At 43.3% G+C, this 17,503-nt stretch overlaps 4 protein-coding genes and 1 non-coding gene across 6 annotated transcripts in view; 3 read left to right on the plus strand and 2 right to left on the minus strand.

The window, feature by feature from the left end:
- Window positions 1–224: 224 nt before the first annotated feature.
- Window positions 225–298, minus strand: Trnai-aau (transfer RNA isoleucine (anticodon AAU)). Its single transcript has one exon. It is a non-coding gene; the product is annotated as a tRNA-Ile (tRNA).
- Window positions 299–5,165: 4,867 nt separating this feature from the next.
- LOC128304044 (low density lipoprotein receptor adapter protein 1-B-like) lies at window positions 5,166–9,724 on the plus strand. Its single transcript, XM_053041167.1, has 4 exons — window positions 5,166–5,484; window positions 8,361–8,549; window positions 8,614–9,173; window positions 9,238–9,724. Exons 1-4 carry the CDS (start codon window positions 5,439–5,441, stop codon window positions 9,334–9,336), a joined length of 894 nt encoding a protein of 297 aa, XP_052897127.1. The 5' UTR covers window positions 5,166–5,438; the 3' UTR covers window positions 9,337–9,724.
- Window positions 9,725–10,052: 328 nt separating this feature from the next.
- LOC128301972 (general transcription factor IIH subunit 3) lies at window positions 10,053–11,376 on the plus strand. The gene is made up of 6 exons (XM_053038662.1): window positions 10,053–10,115; window positions 10,180–10,360; window positions 10,421–10,616; window positions 10,675–10,920; window positions 10,983–11,155; window positions 11,239–11,376. The coding sequence occupies exons 1-6, from the start codon at window positions 10,109–10,111 to the stop codon at window positions 11,300–11,302; spliced, it is 867 nt and encodes a 288-aa protein (XP_052894622.1). The 5' UTR covers window positions 10,053–10,108; the 3' UTR covers window positions 11,303–11,376.
- Window positions 11,362–13,040, minus strand: LOC128301971 (5-methylcytosine rRNA methyltransferase NSUN4). Its single transcript, XM_053038661.1, has 3 exons — window positions 12,952–13,040; window positions 11,579–12,882; window positions 11,362–11,506 (listed from the first exon to the last, which is right to left on the minus strand). Exons 1-3 carry the CDS (start codon window positions 13,015–13,017, stop codon window positions 11,362–11,364), a joined length of 1,515 nt encoding a protein of 504 aa, XP_052894621.1. The 5' UTR covers window positions 13,018–13,040.
- A 732-nt stretch (window positions 13,041–13,772) lies between these two features.
- LOC128305701 (CD63 antigen) overlaps window positions 13,773–17,503 on the plus strand; it is a 59,358-nt gene continuing 55,627 nt past the window's right edge. Inside the window, exons 1-2 of one of the 2 annotated variants that reach the window (XM_053043281.1) lie at window positions 13,773–13,792; window positions 14,189–14,352. The gene's annotated coding sequence lies outside the window, so the exon portion shown is untranslated. Of the gene's footprint in view, window positions 13,925–14,188; window positions 14,353–17,503 lie in introns of both variants that reach the window. The other variant, XM_053043280.1, reaches the window with a different exon arrangement.

Genomic DNA, 17,503 nt, shown 5'->3' on the forward strand with positions numbered 1-17,503 from the left:
TTACAGTGCTTTTGATATGTAGAGCGGCCGTCTAAACAATCATACCATTTCCGTCTAATTATCTGCTTCTGCTGTGACCAGAGAACAGTGGAAGTTCCCCCGGTGGGGATTCCCTGCACACGATAGATAGTCGCCCTTACAACGTGTTGTGTAAGATCCTCATATAAGTAAATATGGACATTTCACGAAAAAGAATGTCCCTCACCAAGAAAAAAGCGCTTGGATGGCTCCAGAGAGGATCGAACTCACGACCTTCGCGTTATTAGCACGACGCTCTAACCAGCTGAGCTATGGAGCCGCTTGTGAGAGGGGGCATCGTAATACAAAGAGAACCCCTATTCGGATCACGTTTAGCGATCAGTGTTGCTACTAATAATACACGCTGTGATATAAAGGAGACGCATGCGCCTTATCTTCCCTTTTGGCCCTTTCATAAAACAATTGGGGTTTTTGGGGATTTCCCTAGAAAAGGAGGAAATTAGTTAAAAACATATTACTCATTGCGCGTGCTATTTATGAATCAATCATAAATATGGTATCAATCATAAAAAGGTTATGAATCAATCAAAGTGTTCAAAGCTATGCGTAATATGTTTTTTAATTTTGATTACTAACAAAATTCTGACTATAAAAAAATGTGTTTCTTCCCAGTTGAAACGGCTTCCGACTTTCGCCGAGCTACTCAGAAGACTAAATATGAAGGAAGTGAATTGGTAGCTTAGGAGGTGTATATTACATTTAGATCAAAACTCTAATATCATATATTGCGCCTGCGTTAGATGCAGTTTTATCTGTTTTTCATCTGTATTGCATCATTTTTTCCACGTATTTACTTCTCATCGGTCGCGTACGTATTTAAACCAATGATTCTGATGCAACTTCATCTGCTCTTGGTAGCAAGATCGCTTAAGATCACCCTTTCATAAATGGCCACACCTTCAAGATCATTGTTCGATCACCTTTCCGATAACCGCCGACCTGGTTGGCCTTCGGCAGGGACATGCGACAAAATTACCTACCATTAGCCATTGTTCACTAGCGATAATTTCGAAACGATCGTGGAAGAGCTCCTTTAAAGGTAGCAGGCAGCGCCCGCAGGAACGTCGTACAGGCAACCGATAGATTGAAGGGATGATTCAGCAGAGCGTATTATTGATATCGTTCAGTTTATTAATGCTATTTAAACAAAAGAAGTTGCATATAGTTCATGTAGTTAATAAACCCTTCCTTATTTGCAACGTACGCCACAATGCCTTCTTCAAAGGCATTACTTATCGCTTCATTTTACAACGAAACACGCCAACTCATCAATCCCATTTGCTGTTGTCCCCACGAGTAATGCTGATCCGGAAACTGGTGCAGCCTCCCAGTGCAAGAAACCCAAGCCTAATGATGATCTTATCTACTGTTCCGATTGCATCATCAGCAGCACGCACTGCTGAAGGAGAAAATCTTGTGATCATTGCACTAGCATACGCATGCACGTACGTAAGGCAGCAAGTGTTCACTGCTTAACTATTCATGTAATGCACAAACTGTGAAACAGCATCAACTAGTAAAAACATTCTCTAGTAAAACGGAGTGTTTCGAACCGAAGAGAGAGAGGGAATTGTGAGTGTATGTGCCGTGGCACACCATCGCCAATCCGGTAGGATAGCGTACCCATCCGGAGCGGGGTGTTTGACAACTTTACGCGGGAAGCATTTAATCAGCTCAGAACTAGTTCGACGCACTTTGCGGGGGGAGTTGTTGAACGATTGATACGTTGGTGGAAAAGGGGCAATCTGAATCTGAAGGAATTGTTTTAATTTTAACTCTTCTTTAGTTATCTACTACGAACTTGAGTTATCCAATTTCCGCAATTGATGGGCACTTCTGTCGAACTTCCGTTGAACTGTGGATAGTCAAACTCATGGCATGGTGGAGCGTAGTTGTTCCACGAACTTACAAATCCACCGAGTGCATAATCACTTGCAAGAAACGCATGCCCGTATACTGATAATGGCGAACAGCGCCAACAGGACAGTGACGGCCTTGGTCGCGCCAAAGACCGATAATTGTGCATCCGTAGCGCGTGTACGAAGGAGTACGCGGAGTGCACGAGACCGGTGCATGTGCCTAGGAATGAAGGAGCGCAGCAAAAAAAAGCAGTAATAATACCTTACACCCCACCGGGTTTCCACTGCGCGAAGGAAAATGATCTTTGACCGGTTTGGACGGTTCGAAGAATTGCAAAAACGGTGCGCTCCCGTTTGGTTCCGTTTCTAGTTCTCCCGCACACGGGCACACGACATCGTCCAAGTAGCAGCGATGGGAGAAGGTTTTTTGATTGATGGATTGATTGGAAGCGGTGGCGCCCTTTCGTTAGACCCTAATCCCACATATGGCAAAGGCAATTTTTCCCACTTTTCCCCATCAATCTGTAACGATCGCATCAGGAATCGTTCTCCATTCCGGCGTACTGTAACTGTTGCTTCTCTTCATGCGTTAGTGGCACACGATTGCGTCACCTAATGCGGAAACCGCTCGGGTCGTATCGCATAGTAAATAAGCTAAACTTGGTGGAAACCCCTTTGTGACTCTATGGTCGTCGATGGTGGAAATCTTCGCACGCGCGCACCTTCGCACACCGTTCGCCGGTTCCTGCTTTAAAGGGCCGTCTCCGTTGGCCATTTGCAACTATGCAACCGAATTGGTGCGAGGTTGCAAACGTGCGAATGAAAGTTAAAGTTGTGGTGGCGCTCTGTTTTCTTTCCCTCCAAATGCACCATAAAGCAAACACTTTCCTCTGTGCGTGTATTTGGTTTTCACGGGTTAGGGAAGGAAGTGTTACGGGTGCTTTGGAGCGGGAGTTGGAGATTATTGCACTACTTCAGAAGCATAAGTGTGCAATTACTTAATGGCTTAAAATTCACTTTTATTGCATTACTATTAGGTTTGCAATTATTGTAGTATTATTCCAACAAAATGAGGAAAAACTTAACAAATAAACATACAAGACCAGGGAAAATCTTAATTATTGTCAATGTCTTAGTTTGTAGGTTTTGTAGGAGTTTGTAGGTTTTTATGTATGCTGTTATATTATCTAATCAATTAACTATCAATTTTGGTTTTAAATGTATTTAATAAAATGTTCACTTAAAAAGTTTTAGCTAGTTACAGCCCTTCAGTCTGCCCATCAAGGTTTACAGAAAGTGCACGAAGGGCCATTTTAGTGCCCTTCTAATGCCACAATGCCTCAGGAATTTCATGATCGAATGTCGAATGTTCGAACTATCATATAAAGTTGTACTCGGTGCTCTTGGGGATATCAATACACTTTTCTATTTATACTGCAGTAAAGGAACTTCTTGCTTGTTTGCAGTGTTATTTATTGAAAGTACTGAAAAAAGGCTTGGAACCTTTGGGCATTTAAAAAGTATAAATCCTGTATTTTTTATAATAATTTATTTTTATTGAATAATAATTTAAAAACTTCAAAAAGAAACACCCTGTCGAAAGACAATTCACTCGCAAATAGGAAAAGGAATTTGTAAGGATAAATCATAAAAGAATGCTTCACGCAACGCGATCACTGCGACTGGAACGTTACCACATTACCCACAAAAGGAAACATGGTAATGGAGTAGGGAAGAAAATAAAACAAACTGCTATCAGAGATTGATACGGTGTGACGGGGTGTAATTGCAAAAGCGGTACAGAAAGAGAGAGAAAGACAAAGCGGCCGAAGGAATACAAACAAAACATTGAGATGCATCTTAGTAGCTGCGCGATCGCGAGTGTGTGAGTGTACGCGGAAAAGTCCACCCCGTATCGTGCAGCGGAGGGTGTTCGCGCGAAAATCGCAGCATCCATCATTGTACGATCGGTCGTCAACGCGTAGGGACACGCTTCGGAACCGTCGGTGTGTTTCGCGTTCCAACTCTCCAAAACTCTGTCGACTGTTTGTTTTTTGCACCGCAAGCGGGAAAAACGAAACGATCACGAACGGTAAGTAAAGTAAGAAAACGTTAAGATTTAAGGGGGTTTTCCCTGCGAGGTGAGCTTTTATTTACGGCGCTTGATTTGTGTGTGCGTAGATCGAGCGAGCGGTTGCGGATTCCACCAGGCACGTGTTCCTTTCGTTTTCCACTTGCCGCTTGCGGTACGGTGAGCGCGATCACGCTTCGGTAAGCAAACGGTTTTTGGTAGAGGGTGGGTGGTAAAAGCAAACTTCCCTCCCTCGATTGGACCATCCGAGATTGGTTAGTGTACGTTTGGGTCGTCTCGATTCCAGAGTGTTCGGTCTGTTGGGTCAGGCTGATCGTTGCAAGATTGTTGTGACATTCTTAATCTGACCGGGATCTCTTCTTCAGCGCGATCTTGCACGACGGATCGATGGTGCAAAGTGCAAACAGTTGTTCTTGTCCAGCAAAAGCGAGCATGATCTGGTGAGGTTTTTATTCGTCGCTTCAGTCGTTTGACGGTGTAATTGCAGCCCCCTGGTACGTGATCGGAAGGGAAGGCATTGCAAATAATTACTTCCGTACGGTGAAGGGAGACGTGATTCTACCATTCTATATTGAACCTTGTCTCCAAGTGCAGTTAGACGAGTGCCGTATCTGATTGAGTTGTGTAAAGCGCACTCCTTCTTGTGTTCTCGTGTCTCAGTTGGGTGAAGTGTGTGAAAAATTAAGGATGCATTATTAAAAGATATTTTCGTCTACTTCCAGAACAACGAAAGTCAATGTCTAGACATTCATCTAGATGACACATTTCGCGCGCGTTACGAAGATCCTGTTGCAAAAGCCGAGGTGCCCCAGCTCACTGCTACTCACTGCTCCAGCATGAAATACGGTGCAACAGTGCGAAGCTGACCAGTGGAGTTCCATTGATTTATAGTCCATAAATTAAAAGTGAAACTTTCCGACCCAACCCAGAGCCACCCCGTTGTGCGTTTGAGTGTGTATCGTGGCTTATTTGATCCATTTGCACCGCCACATGCATTGATCCGATCAGCGCCTCTTGTCCATTGCACTGGCCATCCAATTCGATCGTTTGCTACGTGAGCGGGCAGTTGCGATCGAATTTTCTCACCATAGTGAATCGAACAGTGCGCGTGTGTGCTGAAAAGTGATTTTTCATTAAATCTAAGCAAGCCACGAACAAGTGAACGCGTGACGCGTGGTTACATTAGTGAGCAAGAAGCAAACGACAAAAAGGCATCTCACTTATAACCTTCCTTCGCCACAAAACGTGACCAAATCGTGTTGGTAGGGGGTTGAGGAGCTTTTTCTTTACAACTTAATGCACTTAAGGCACGCGTCATCGATAAACTGTTCTGAAAGAGAAGGATAACCTCTGTGGTGTAGCGGTGGTTTTCATTTGCTGTGTGGTCTTGACAGTTGGTGCTGTTTTCCGGCGTCCTTCATCGCGGCAACACTCGCACCGATCGCAGAATGGCCTTCTTCAAGAGCATTTGGAAAAATAGCTCCAAGCACAAGAGTAAGTATAGCGCGTACAATGCATGTGACGGTATAATTGTTGGACTGCTTTACCATGAAATTGCCCGTAATGATGCTAATTTATCGATCTTTATTTTCGCCCAATTTGGCACTTTTCGAATGTGAGAGTTCAGTGCAAGTGGTAAACTAAAGTTTAGGTGCTATTTGTTTAAGTAAACATCTTATTCTGAATGTCAGAATTCAAATACTTGCGCTTGCGTTAAAGGCAGCTTCAAAGTTCTTGTAGCTTTAAAACAGCTCTTAAACAGCTTAGAAGCTGCTCTTGAAGACAATTCATCTTTTGAAGTATTTAAGATCGGAAATCGGGAAAAATGATTTTCGAGAGTGCTATTAACAAAAACACTTTAATTTTCAAGTGTCTCAAGAGCCATTTTTAGACTTGTCAAACTTATTTTTGATTCGTGGTAGATTAACTTCTACTCTAAAATAATGCATTTAAACTAATGAAGCCGAAACCGAAATAGATTGTGTTCCCGCACATCGAACTTTACCATTCGCACATTCTCTTTCGTGACGCAAACCCTTAACTTATTAAACTAAGCCAGGTGAACCGTGAACGCGTAATTTAGAGGTTTTCGAAGCAAGGTATTAAGCCACCCAGCTAGCGTAATCACCTTAAAATGTGAAGACGGTTTCGCTGACGCGACCGCGATCGCATAACGCATTCAATTCCGATCGGCGAGGATAGTTGCACGAATCGTATCTCCCGTGCGCCTGTGCATGGGTTAAGCATTCTGTGGTGCGTCCAGTTTTCCACCCATTTTGATGGGCAGCCTTCGAGCCACTTCCGGGTCGCATTCTGTACCGTTTACCTCGCAATTGATCTTCCGTCAAGGCCGATCGATTGCGGTACCGTTTGCGCCGTTGTGTGCGAGAAAAATGTGTATGCATCATCCATTGCGTATGGTGGAGAAATTCATAAACGCCCGCGGTAACATAACGTAACCGCAAGCCTCGTAAATGTTTCGGATGGCTTTTTTTCGGCCATGATTATGCGTCTGGGTTGGAGATTATCCACCACCCTCGGTAAGTTCATTAGCAGATATCTCTGCTGCACATTCGTGCGCTTTCCCTGGAGCTTCCCCGAATCGGGTACAACACCGCGTACGGCGGGGCCCCGCTTCAGTCGATGTAATGTAACGCCACTTAATGGTTGTTGGCTGCCCACAACCGGGGTTGCGATCGATGGAAAGCTGTCGATGTTTGCCGACGATGATTTTGCCGCAAGTCGCTGGCCTCAAATTGATAATCGAACCTGGTGATGGTTAAGGTTAACTTAAGCTTGTTCACCTCTGGTGGGTTCCGTTGTAAGCGGCGGATGATGGGTAAGCTATCGGTGAAGAATTAAACTCAACACTGTGTCGACAAGCGGGTGTGATCGCTGTTGCTACGCTCCAGGCCTATCTTCAGGAATTGCTTATCGGGACACCACCAGGAGTCAATAGTATCTGCAACCGTATCGTCGATGCTTCGAGGTCAACGAGGGAGAGATGTTTTTTTAATCGCGCTATGGTGGCTAAAGCTTCAGCGGTCAGCGCAGCGTTGTTTTCTGTGTATTTATGTACTAGAAATATTTCTTTTCTGGACTTTTTTCTGGAAAATTGAAGAACAGAGTCAATGTAGACGATAATTGAATAGACAATATAAAAAGAGAATAATAATCTTAGTTTTACCTCGAACTACTGCTATGCTTAACGAATCTTGTTAAGAGAGTCGTTCACATGAGTCTTTTATAAGTCGATGAGTCGATTCCCAACAGATCTGTAAAGATTCTTTAAAGATGGATGTTGGAAAATCCATACTGATTTTAATTCTGAAAAAAGAGCAATTCATATGAGTCCTTTGTGAAGAGTTATTCGAATCATCAGTCGACCTTCCTTTCGCATGAGTCAATCAAAAAGTCCATGAATCTCAATAGATTCCTTAAAAAGTGTTTTCAACCTTCGATTAAGAGAGTTTTAAGTAAGTCATTCCGATTTTGAGTTGACTCTTAAAATTATCATTAATCTGTAAAGAATATCTTATGATGGACCTTTGAAGCTTAATTTTCATTCAAAAATATTGCGAAAAATAGAGCATTTCTGCATTACTTTCTTCGAAGATTGATGAAACTTCACCACCGATGTTTCCACGAATGACATAAAAATATCATAATAAAGTTAAAAATAAACGTGCTGATATGGAACGACTTTCACCACGCTTATTGCAACTCATTATCCTGGTTTGTTATCATTATCGTTTGCATATTAATAGCTCAAACTAGGTCTGCGATTAGAATGCTGCCGATAGCACCTTAACGCGCGATCGATCCTCAATTAAAGCGTGCAACAAAGTGTTCACCGAGTGTTGCCCCTATGAAGCTTCTGCTATCGCGAATCCCAGCAGCATAAGAGCTTATAAGTTGCAGCTGATGATGCTTATGCAACGCTGTACTTGCACACGCTGTATCAGTCTGCAATGTCCGGCGCGACCGGCTGGCACCGGCTGGGATTGGCAAACGGTTATCATTAACGGGTCGTTCTGTTGGTGAAGCGAGAGAGAGAAGGGAAACCTTAATTTCTTATTGAAAACCTGTCAGTCAATCTGCTGCACTGAGCTGCACCTGATTTACAAGCCACAGCAGCGCGATAGCGAACGGGAACGATAGCGACCGGCGGGTGATTAATATTCAAATCATTTATAATATGCGCTACATGTCTGTCGAAGGTAGTTGGTGTTGTGCAAACGATAAAAGGAGAGCATAATTGGCGTTAAGAATCGATTCTTTTGCAGTGGAGTTTTTAACATATTTTTTATTTTTTGTTAATTGGAACTTATCACCTTTAAATTCAAATGCATTTCCCTAATTTCTTTCAGAACTGTGTGAAGAGCTCGCGCTGGCGAACAGTATCCGTGACTTTTCCGAAAATCACGAAGAACCCGAGGACGGTTCGACTGAAGCCATCAGCTACAGTGTCAAATACTTGGGCAACACTGCTGTGCCGACGCCACGGTCCGAGAATGCGACCGCGGAAGCGGTGAAGAGCATCATAACAGCAGCCAAAGGTTAGTGATACCACCCAAAATCCCCCAAAATGCTCACCTCATCTCATTTTTGTTTTCATTCCAGGCAATAAGAAATTGCAACGTGTCTCGCTGTCAATCTCACCGAAAGGCATCGAAATGATCGACACCGGCACTGGGGAAACGTTGCTGCAGGTGTCGATCTACCAAATCTCGTACTGTTCGGCCGATGCCAACCATGACCATGTGTTCGCGTTCGTTGGCTGCACGCTCGGTTCGGAAGCCGAGGTGAAGGAGATGTGCTTCCGGCGTACGGCGGAAGAGATTAATCTCGAGGGACCGCTCGTGTGCCATGCCTTCCTGTGCCAGAAGCGAAAAATGGCCCAAACCGTCACGCTTACCGTGGCACGCAGCTTCGAGCGTGCGTTCCAGATCTGGCAAAGCAAGCAGTTCCATGCGGAACGCAAGCGTAAGGATCTGGAGCAGCGCATGGAGCGGGAGCTGAGCGGGAGCCAGGAATTGGCGCGTAAAAATGCGTCCAACGCAGCCGACAGCGAGCAGCGCGATGAAGGTGAATGTCGCAGCTTGCTGATCGACTTTAACTCCGACTTGACGGAAATATGTTCCGACACGCAACATCATCGGGAACTATTGCAGAACACTTGGGTACCGTCTCCTGCACACCTTTATAGCGATTTCCCTTGAAGTAACCGCTGTGCTTTACTTGCAGGTATCATTTGAAGATGATCAAAAGCCACAAGAGTTTCTCGCGGTGCCAACATTAACGTCCAACTCCGGCTGGAGTGGGATGGCCATTTGTTCGAACTGAGGCACGCTACACATTCCGAGCAGCAACAGAATAGAATTAGAATATTCACGCTAAGCTTCATGTTGCCTTTGGAAAGTGGGATTGGGTTTATATGCGTTCATATGTCGATTTTAAGCTACCTTCCCATTTGTTTCAATTTAAAGCGTTAATTATAAGCTATCATTTAATATGGGGTTCATTGAAATTTCGCCAGAGTTTTTTATACGATCGCGTTTGTTTTAAACACTCTTGTCCCAGATCGCATTAGCATGCAATAGTATGTGATAGAAAGTTTTTTTTACATATTTTTTAATAAACAACATTCAAACTCATTCAATAGGATTGTTTTTATTTTGTGAGTACCATTTACAAAGAGTAATAACACTAGGTTTGTGTGTTTTTTACCTAATAAGATGAGAAATTATTTATAAAAAAAAAATCAAACAAATTTAAATAGCTCTATTTTGGCTGCGTAGCACGTTTTATTAAAGTACTCAGCCGAATCCGTGTGCTGCACGTACGCAGCTTAAGCTTTGCCCGAACAGTGGGAATGCTTCGCAGCTGATTTATCTCTAGCTGAATTGGTTCAAACAAATCTTTTGAAAGCTTTTTTCCTCTTCAAATGCTAAATTTAATGCAAAATTAGCGTGGCCAACATTTATCGAACGTTTAAAGTTATTTTATTTTGCCATAATGTCAGCGCGATTATCCCTGGTAGGAACCGTAATTTAGGCGTCACTGTCACTATCTGCAAAGAAAATAAACAAAGTTGATACGCCGACAGAATAACACGATGGAGGGTACGTACTTCTTCCAATTATCCCTATCTTTTGCTAATTTTGTGCTAATCTCCATTATTTACAGAAAATAAGGATGCCAGCTTATTGGTCATTGTACTCGATACAAATCCTTCGCAGCGAATAATTCGTGAAAAACCTCACAATCTCACGCAGTGCCTCGACTCGATTGTTGCGTTTGCAAATGCGCACCTTATGCAAAAGGCACAAAATAAGCTAGCGGTACTAGCCTGCCATCATCATGCAACGTAAGGGAACATGTAAACCTTGCAGTTTTGTTCTTAGCTCTAATACCAATTGTTTTCCAGACAATTCCTGTACCCGACACCAGGAAAACCGCTCGACATCCGACAGGTTGATGGCCAGTACGAAGTGTTTACGTTGGTAGAGAAAACTATCAAACAGAAGCTAGCGAACCTGATCAACACTGCGCCACCTTTAACGACACCAACGGAATCCCTTTTGGCCGGCAGTATGTCAATGGCGCTGTGTTACATTGCAAGGGTAATTCAACAATCGAAATGGGTTTCAAACCATTCTACAGCCCTCACATTCTTTGCAGATAAATCGCAACAAAGTACCCGGTACAAAAATTAACGCACGAGTGCTGGTGGTTACGGGTAGTAACGAGTGTGCCTCACAGTACATGACTTACATGAATGTGTTTTTCACAGCACAGAAGCAGGGTGTCGTTATAGATGTTTGTGCGCTCGATAAGGCACTTAGTTTGCTGCAGCAAGGTTGCGATATTACTGGCGGACAGTACCTTCGGCTGGAGCAGCTGGAGGGTTTTCTTCAGTATCTTTTGGTAAGCATGCTTTTAAATTTATTTCTAGTGATATAATAATTCTAACTGTATTCTACTTTCAGTGGGTGTTCCTGCCCGATCCGCAGATGCGCTGCAAGCTCGTTTTACCACCGCCGGTAAAGGTTGATTATCGTGCTGCCTGTTTCTGCCATCGTGAACTGATCGACATCGGTTACGTTTGTTCCGTGTGTTTGTCCATCTTCTGTAAATTCAGTCCCATCTGTACCACTTGCCAGTAAGACTAGCTTCAATGCAAACTCGAAAGGCCATTCAACATGTGCGGAAATAATGTTTTTCTACCTCTTTTCTTTCTTTCAGTACCGTATTCAAAGCTCCAGCACCAATCGCAGCCAAACCGAAGAAAAAGAAACTTAAGGCATAAATCTTCATTCACTATAAGTTTACGAATAAATCAACCATCCGCTTACACATTCATCAGCGCTACTCATTTCGAACGATTTTGCAGATGTACATCGGTCCAAAATTGGCCGGTAGAAAAGGGAGCACCAGCTGCCCGTACTTGAGTGTTGATGGATTGGCAAATTTAAAGATGTCCTGCAGTGGTTGCATCATCAGACTTAGATCCCTGTAAAACGTGAAGTAATATTAACATAAACGATGATGAATGATGTTGATAAATGCCAGTTCAATACATTACTTGATCGTAAACGTTAATCCCGCGTCACTAAAAACATTACTCAAAGCCATATGCACGACACCATCGTTCTGCACAGGACTCAAGCTGCACGTAGAGTACACCAACGTTCCGCCCGGTCGCAGCAGCTTCAAACAGTTACCCAATATACCCGCCTGCACTTCCGGCAACCGTAAACGCTCCTTAACGCGTGACGGTTTGAAAATGTTATTATCGTTCTCCATCACCGAGTGGCGATCGTTTGTGCACGGCACGTCCACAAGCACCCGATCGTACATGGAGTGTTCTTGCAGGTTGCGTGCATCACGTTGGGTAATGAAGCAACGTTTTTGTTTCCACTTTTCATCGAAATCATACAAATACTGGCGCATCAGTTGACGGATTCGATTACACCGATTTTCCTGCACATCGTTCATAACCATCGTGCCGGGAAGCAGGGTTTGTATCAATAGGAGCGATTTTCCACCCGGAGCTGCACATGCATCGAGCACTCGCTCTCCCGGCTGGACATCAAGGATTAGTGGTGGTAAACAGGAAGCACCATCGAACAGGAAGTGTGATAAAACTCCGGTTGTACATTTGCGAGGGCCTCGGAAGGTTGAAACGTTCGCTCGTTCATACGTGTATAGGTGCAACTGTTCCGGAATATTGAACGAATCTTCCATCTCAATTTTAAGCGGGAAATCCGTGCTGTTGCTGTAATATTTGTAATGTTCCGATTCGAAAACGTAATCCTCCATGCCTTTTAGCTTGGACGCTGGAACGAACTCGTGCAATGCTGCCGCTGACCCTACGGCTGGATCAACCAAGCGTTGGTAGTCAATTTCTGAATCATCTTTTAAGCTCTTGTCCAGTGATTTTTTGTAATCCACCACATCTGCTTCAATTGTTTCCGATGATGAAATGCGGTCATATTCTGTGTCCGATGTGTTTATGCTGTTAGGAGCAGCAGCGGGATCAGGACGGTAAAGATTATCTCTTTCCGACTGTTTTCGGTTATCTCGGAATGCTGCAACACGTTCCTCCATCTGAAACACTTTCCCGCCGGCGAACATCTCTTGATTACCCTCCGCCAAATTATTTTTCCTCGCAAGGTAAATATCCCGCAAACTAATGGCACCGTCTGATTGTAATTGCTGTATGGTTTCCTCGGTGTCTCCGAACTGGTTCACCAGCGCAACGTACTTGTGTTCACACTGGAGGGCAATCCGTATGTTTTTCCATCGTGCGCCGAACACGGAACCGTAAAAATCGTCAAAGTTTTCCAACGCACGGTCCTTCGGAAACTGTTTCTTTTGCAGTTCGGACTGGAAGGAAATCGAACATCAAAATAAAGTTTCATGTATTACACCATTTCCGGAGCATTTATACCTTACCCAATGCGTTTTAGCATGACGAAATCGTTGTAAAATTAAGGGTAGCCGGTGATTCGGTCTCAGCATGTTTGATGTTGACAGTTATGTAAAGATGGAGCAGCGCAGCAGATAAACATAAACAATGACCGCTCTCAGCAGCATGTGCTAGCAGTGCTGCCAGAAAATATTATTTTTTTTAAACTTTCTTTCCATTTGTTTGAACAATTCGTGTTTTTCATTACAGTAGTTTGTTATTTAAGGATCATAAAAAGCTTTGATTAAAAAATCAATAAACTAAACCAATACGCCTGCAAGAGTTTGCGGGCTTGGCGTTTACACCGCGTTTACACGCTCCAATTTATCTGTGTATGTCTGTATGAGACAGTTAAAGCACAAGCTAAATATGTTGACTTGCTGCAAGCCAAATAGTTTGCGCAAACTGTGTTTACACACAACGATATAACTGTGCAAACTGGTTTGTATTAATAAATTTCTGCAAATGTCATGTCATGAGCGTGTACACCGGCCTTAAGTCTCAGATGAGTGCGACAGATACAACGGACACAACGGATGACGGAGATGCATATAGAAAATGTGGAGCGAAAAATTGGGCGAGCGCAACCACTCGGCAATGCTCATGCAGAGCGAGAAGGCAACAAGCGTTGTGGAATGTACGAAAGAGATAGGAATGACACCTTGTCAAGAACCGCTCAGTTGGTGTAGTCAGCCGGTGTGAAACTGGTAGCTGCGGGGTACAAATTGCTCCCAGGGAAGCATCCCGGAGAAAACACAACGCGCTGGCATGCACACCAACGTGCCGTGCCAAGAACAGTTTTTCTCTAGATTTCTACGCGAGCGGAAGGTTTGTTCCCAGCAGCTGGCTAGCATTTCTCCATATCGTAGCTTATTTCCAACGCGGCAAGCCGTTTCTATAGCAACCATTGTGTGTTCGTGAACCTTGCTCCCTGCGAAAAAAGCGGTGTGGTGTTGTGAAGTAGGTTGGCGAAGAAAAAGCAAAGTAACGCAGGATTTGCGCGAAGCAGCAAGTCCTTCGAGAGTTGGAAAAGAGGGAAATATTTGAATCAATACCGCGGTTGATAAGTGATTTGTTTGCTGCTAACTATTTTCCCCCGTTCTCCAGTGGGAAAAGTAAAGAATTGTGGTGGTGGTAGATGCGATAGAGCCTACAGATAGAGCGCGCGTGGATACACACACGTCTGGTGCCATTTTAACCATAAAAATCTGCCTTCGATTTCAGGTCAGCAACCATTTTAAAAGCGCCTAAGCGCCCTAGCAGTGCAGTGAAGCGTTTGTGGAAAGTGTTGATAGCCGAAAATAAAAGAAGTGCATTTGGAATAACGCCATCGGTGGTTGTGTGAACAAACGCAGAGGTTTTATTGTAGGCGCGCTGATAAAAAACAGGTTAGTCATTGCCATCTTTCACCGTTGTTGTTGAACCTTGAATTGTTCCTAAAGTTTTGTGCGAAAACGTAACCAAAAATGTATGGGAATACAATAATTCTCCAATTTAAAACGAATGATTGTTGTAAGTGTATGCGTGTAAGCTACCGAATTGCGTATAATTTCGTCTAGAATAACACACAGTAGTTATAAAAATGAAGTACAAACGTGCCACGCCATTACGATGGCAACGATGGTCGTCAGAAAATACAATCCAACACTAAAATATCGTTGCTATGGGAATCGGAAACGGAAGCCGCCGCTTTGGCGTAAATAAACGTCTCTCCGTAGCGTCTGCTTTCTGCTCGCCTACTTCTACCTTCTTGTTAAATATGCCACGGATTGCATCTTGCTTTCCACGCCAAACATACCAACGTCAACGTCTGTCTACTTTGCCTCTTTCTTTCGCACATAACTCCGCGAGTAGAATGGCCGGATCAAAACAATGGAAACGCAACAAAACAACTCCCCCTCGTTACTTCCGTTACTTTTCATTCACTGCCGTAAAACGCTCGTAATTCCTTCAGCAGGCAGTGTGCCAGCCCTTTGCCCAGTTCAGAACATTCTAATCACACACGCACACACTTTAACTTCTGCGGAGCACATTTACCTTTTCCGATAACGATACACACTGTGTGTGCTGGTGGCTAATGTTAATCGCCCTCCGCAGGGAGAAAAGGTCTCCACCGCAGCAAACGCCACTTGACGACATCAAGTGGTTCTTGGCCGGGGAAATGTGTGCTTCTGATGTGATTCTTTTAGTTTGTTACATTTTTGTGGGGGATACGAAGGTTCTAGAATTGAATATAGCTTTCCGGTTGGGTGAAATTATTGAGAGATACACGCACATTGATTGGGGTGTCCTTCTGCATTTGTTTGCCGTTCGCAATGTTTGAGTGGTTCTGTAACGATATCCGACGGGGACTCGTTCAATATTGGCATGGTTGTGTTGTTTGTTTTGATGCGTGATCTAATTTAAATACGAACGAAGGAGGTTTGATTTGCATAGTCTAAGCAAGAGGAACTTTTAGTCTTCACCCACAGAGTTTCGCGGCGGAAGGGGTTGGGAAAAAGGGTGGTAAACATTTAAGATGTTTGGGAATGGGACTGGGACAACTAGAACCTTTTAGGACTGGTAACACTGTTATTTGAATCTTTCCAACCTTTTCATTTGTTGGTAGAACTTATTTGTGTTTCTGAGTTTGTTCAGTTTCGGCTAGTTAAAAGTGAAAACCTTGAAGTAACTGGTCAGCACCGTCAAGGTTTTAGTATTTCAAAGAAATGTTATCATCCACGTTTGATAATACGCTATATTCTGTTCCCTTACACTATGTTTGCTTATAGAAAATTCAACAATGTGTACTCTAATCCGCAAATTTTTGTAGTTTGCATGAAGGTACTCTATTTTCGAACGTTGCGAAAAATGATCTACAACAACCATTTTCATTGTTACATGCAAAACATTGTACTGGATGGAAGATGAGTGTGCTAAAAGGCTTTCCAATTTACTCTAGCGTAGAAATTATACATTCATTCTGATGTGCTTTTTTCATCCAAAGCTTTTCATAATGCTGCAATACCGGCGGACTTGGCGGTTAGCTTACCCCTTTTTAGTGCATTGCTTTGACCTTAACAGAATTCTAAAGACTCTTGAGTATGGTAAGGTTGGCCCTGAAAGCTACACCAGACAGAGACACACCAGAGTTAAGTGTTACTTGAGCTTAACGATTTTCGGTGTTTTTTTATCTTTTCTGTTCCGCCCGTCTTTTGATCATTCTGTGCAATGCGGGTTACACTTCAAATGCATTCTAGCCGCAATGAGCGTAAAAGGATCGACTTCGTGGCATTACGACGGATGTGATGCTTTATCCACACAGCCAGTTTATAATGCATCGATTCGGACGAGTAAACGACGTATAGACTGTGTTCTTCTTTGCCTTAGCAGGATCTTCAGAATGAATGTAGGAAAGCAGACACACAGACAAGGTGGGAAAATTAGAACCACCGTAAGCAAAGTCTGTCTGCAAAAGTATCTCGTTTGCAGAGGTTTTGCTTTATCTCTTTTTTTCTTACTTGGGATTTTGTTGCATGCGACTGAAGTTGGATGTTCTGCATTGAAGCTGAATTTAACGCCGGCTCTAGTGAGTTGCCAAGTGAAAACTCTCGTTGTGGTCGAGCAACGGCAGACAAGAAAACCTCGAACATGGCAAGTGGAAAGGATGTCGGTGTAGATAGTTGATGGTTTTGTCGCATGAAGTAAGATTTTTGGAGATAACTTTGTCACTAGTAGTTCTGATGCTATCAGCCGGTCAAAAGAGATAGAAGCAGGTGCTGATGGGTGAAAAGTTTTGGGTAACTGTTCAAATATGTTATTTAAAGAGAGTTGTCGAGTGTCAGAATTACGGGAAACGGGAAGAGATATATTGCATAGTTTGTCAACTAAATCAGTTAGTGTTAACCATTAATTAAACGTTTATAATCTAGGTATTATGCGTTGGAACTAAGGATATACACAATGTTGTTACATTTCTAGATCTATTCCACCATCATGAATGTTACAAAGTTTGGGGTCTGGCAATAGTTGAGTGATAGTGGCGTTTGTCTCTGGAAATTCTTAATCCGACCGTACGAAAGCATTCAGCGTTCTTGAACATGCGAATCAATAATGTTGAAGAAGCCCAAAATCAAGGCCAAGGGGTCCTGACGTAGTAAAATAGAGAGGAAATTATTAACGTTTGTCTATCATATATAGTGCCTGGTGTAATTAATCATAGATCATGCATACTATCCATGATTCTTAACTGTAACCGCAGTAGATGTCTTGAAATACTACTGATGTCTATAACTTCAATAGAGTCCCGGTACAGCTCTTGCAGTAGAGTTGTTGTTTTGCTGGCAAAAGATTAATTTATTATCTTACAGCACGTTGTTGAACTACAAAAGTTGCTGTTTTTGCTCTTCTATCTGCACACGGTTATGATTACGATGAGCTCTTTGCTTCACAGTTATGTGGGTGAAAATGGGGGTACGCATTTAATCTGACACTAATCCTGTTGTAAAGCAAGCGGGAGCCTAGTTTTCATGGGGCTTCCACTACTGCTGTCAGACATCA

This window comes from Anopheles moucheti, chromosome 3 (assembly GCF_943734755.1).
Source record: "Anopheles moucheti chromosome 3, idAnoMoucSN_F20_07, whole genome shotgun sequence".
Taxonomy (NCBI): Eukaryota; Metazoa; Arthropoda; class Insecta; order Diptera; family Culicidae; genus Anopheles; species Anopheles moucheti.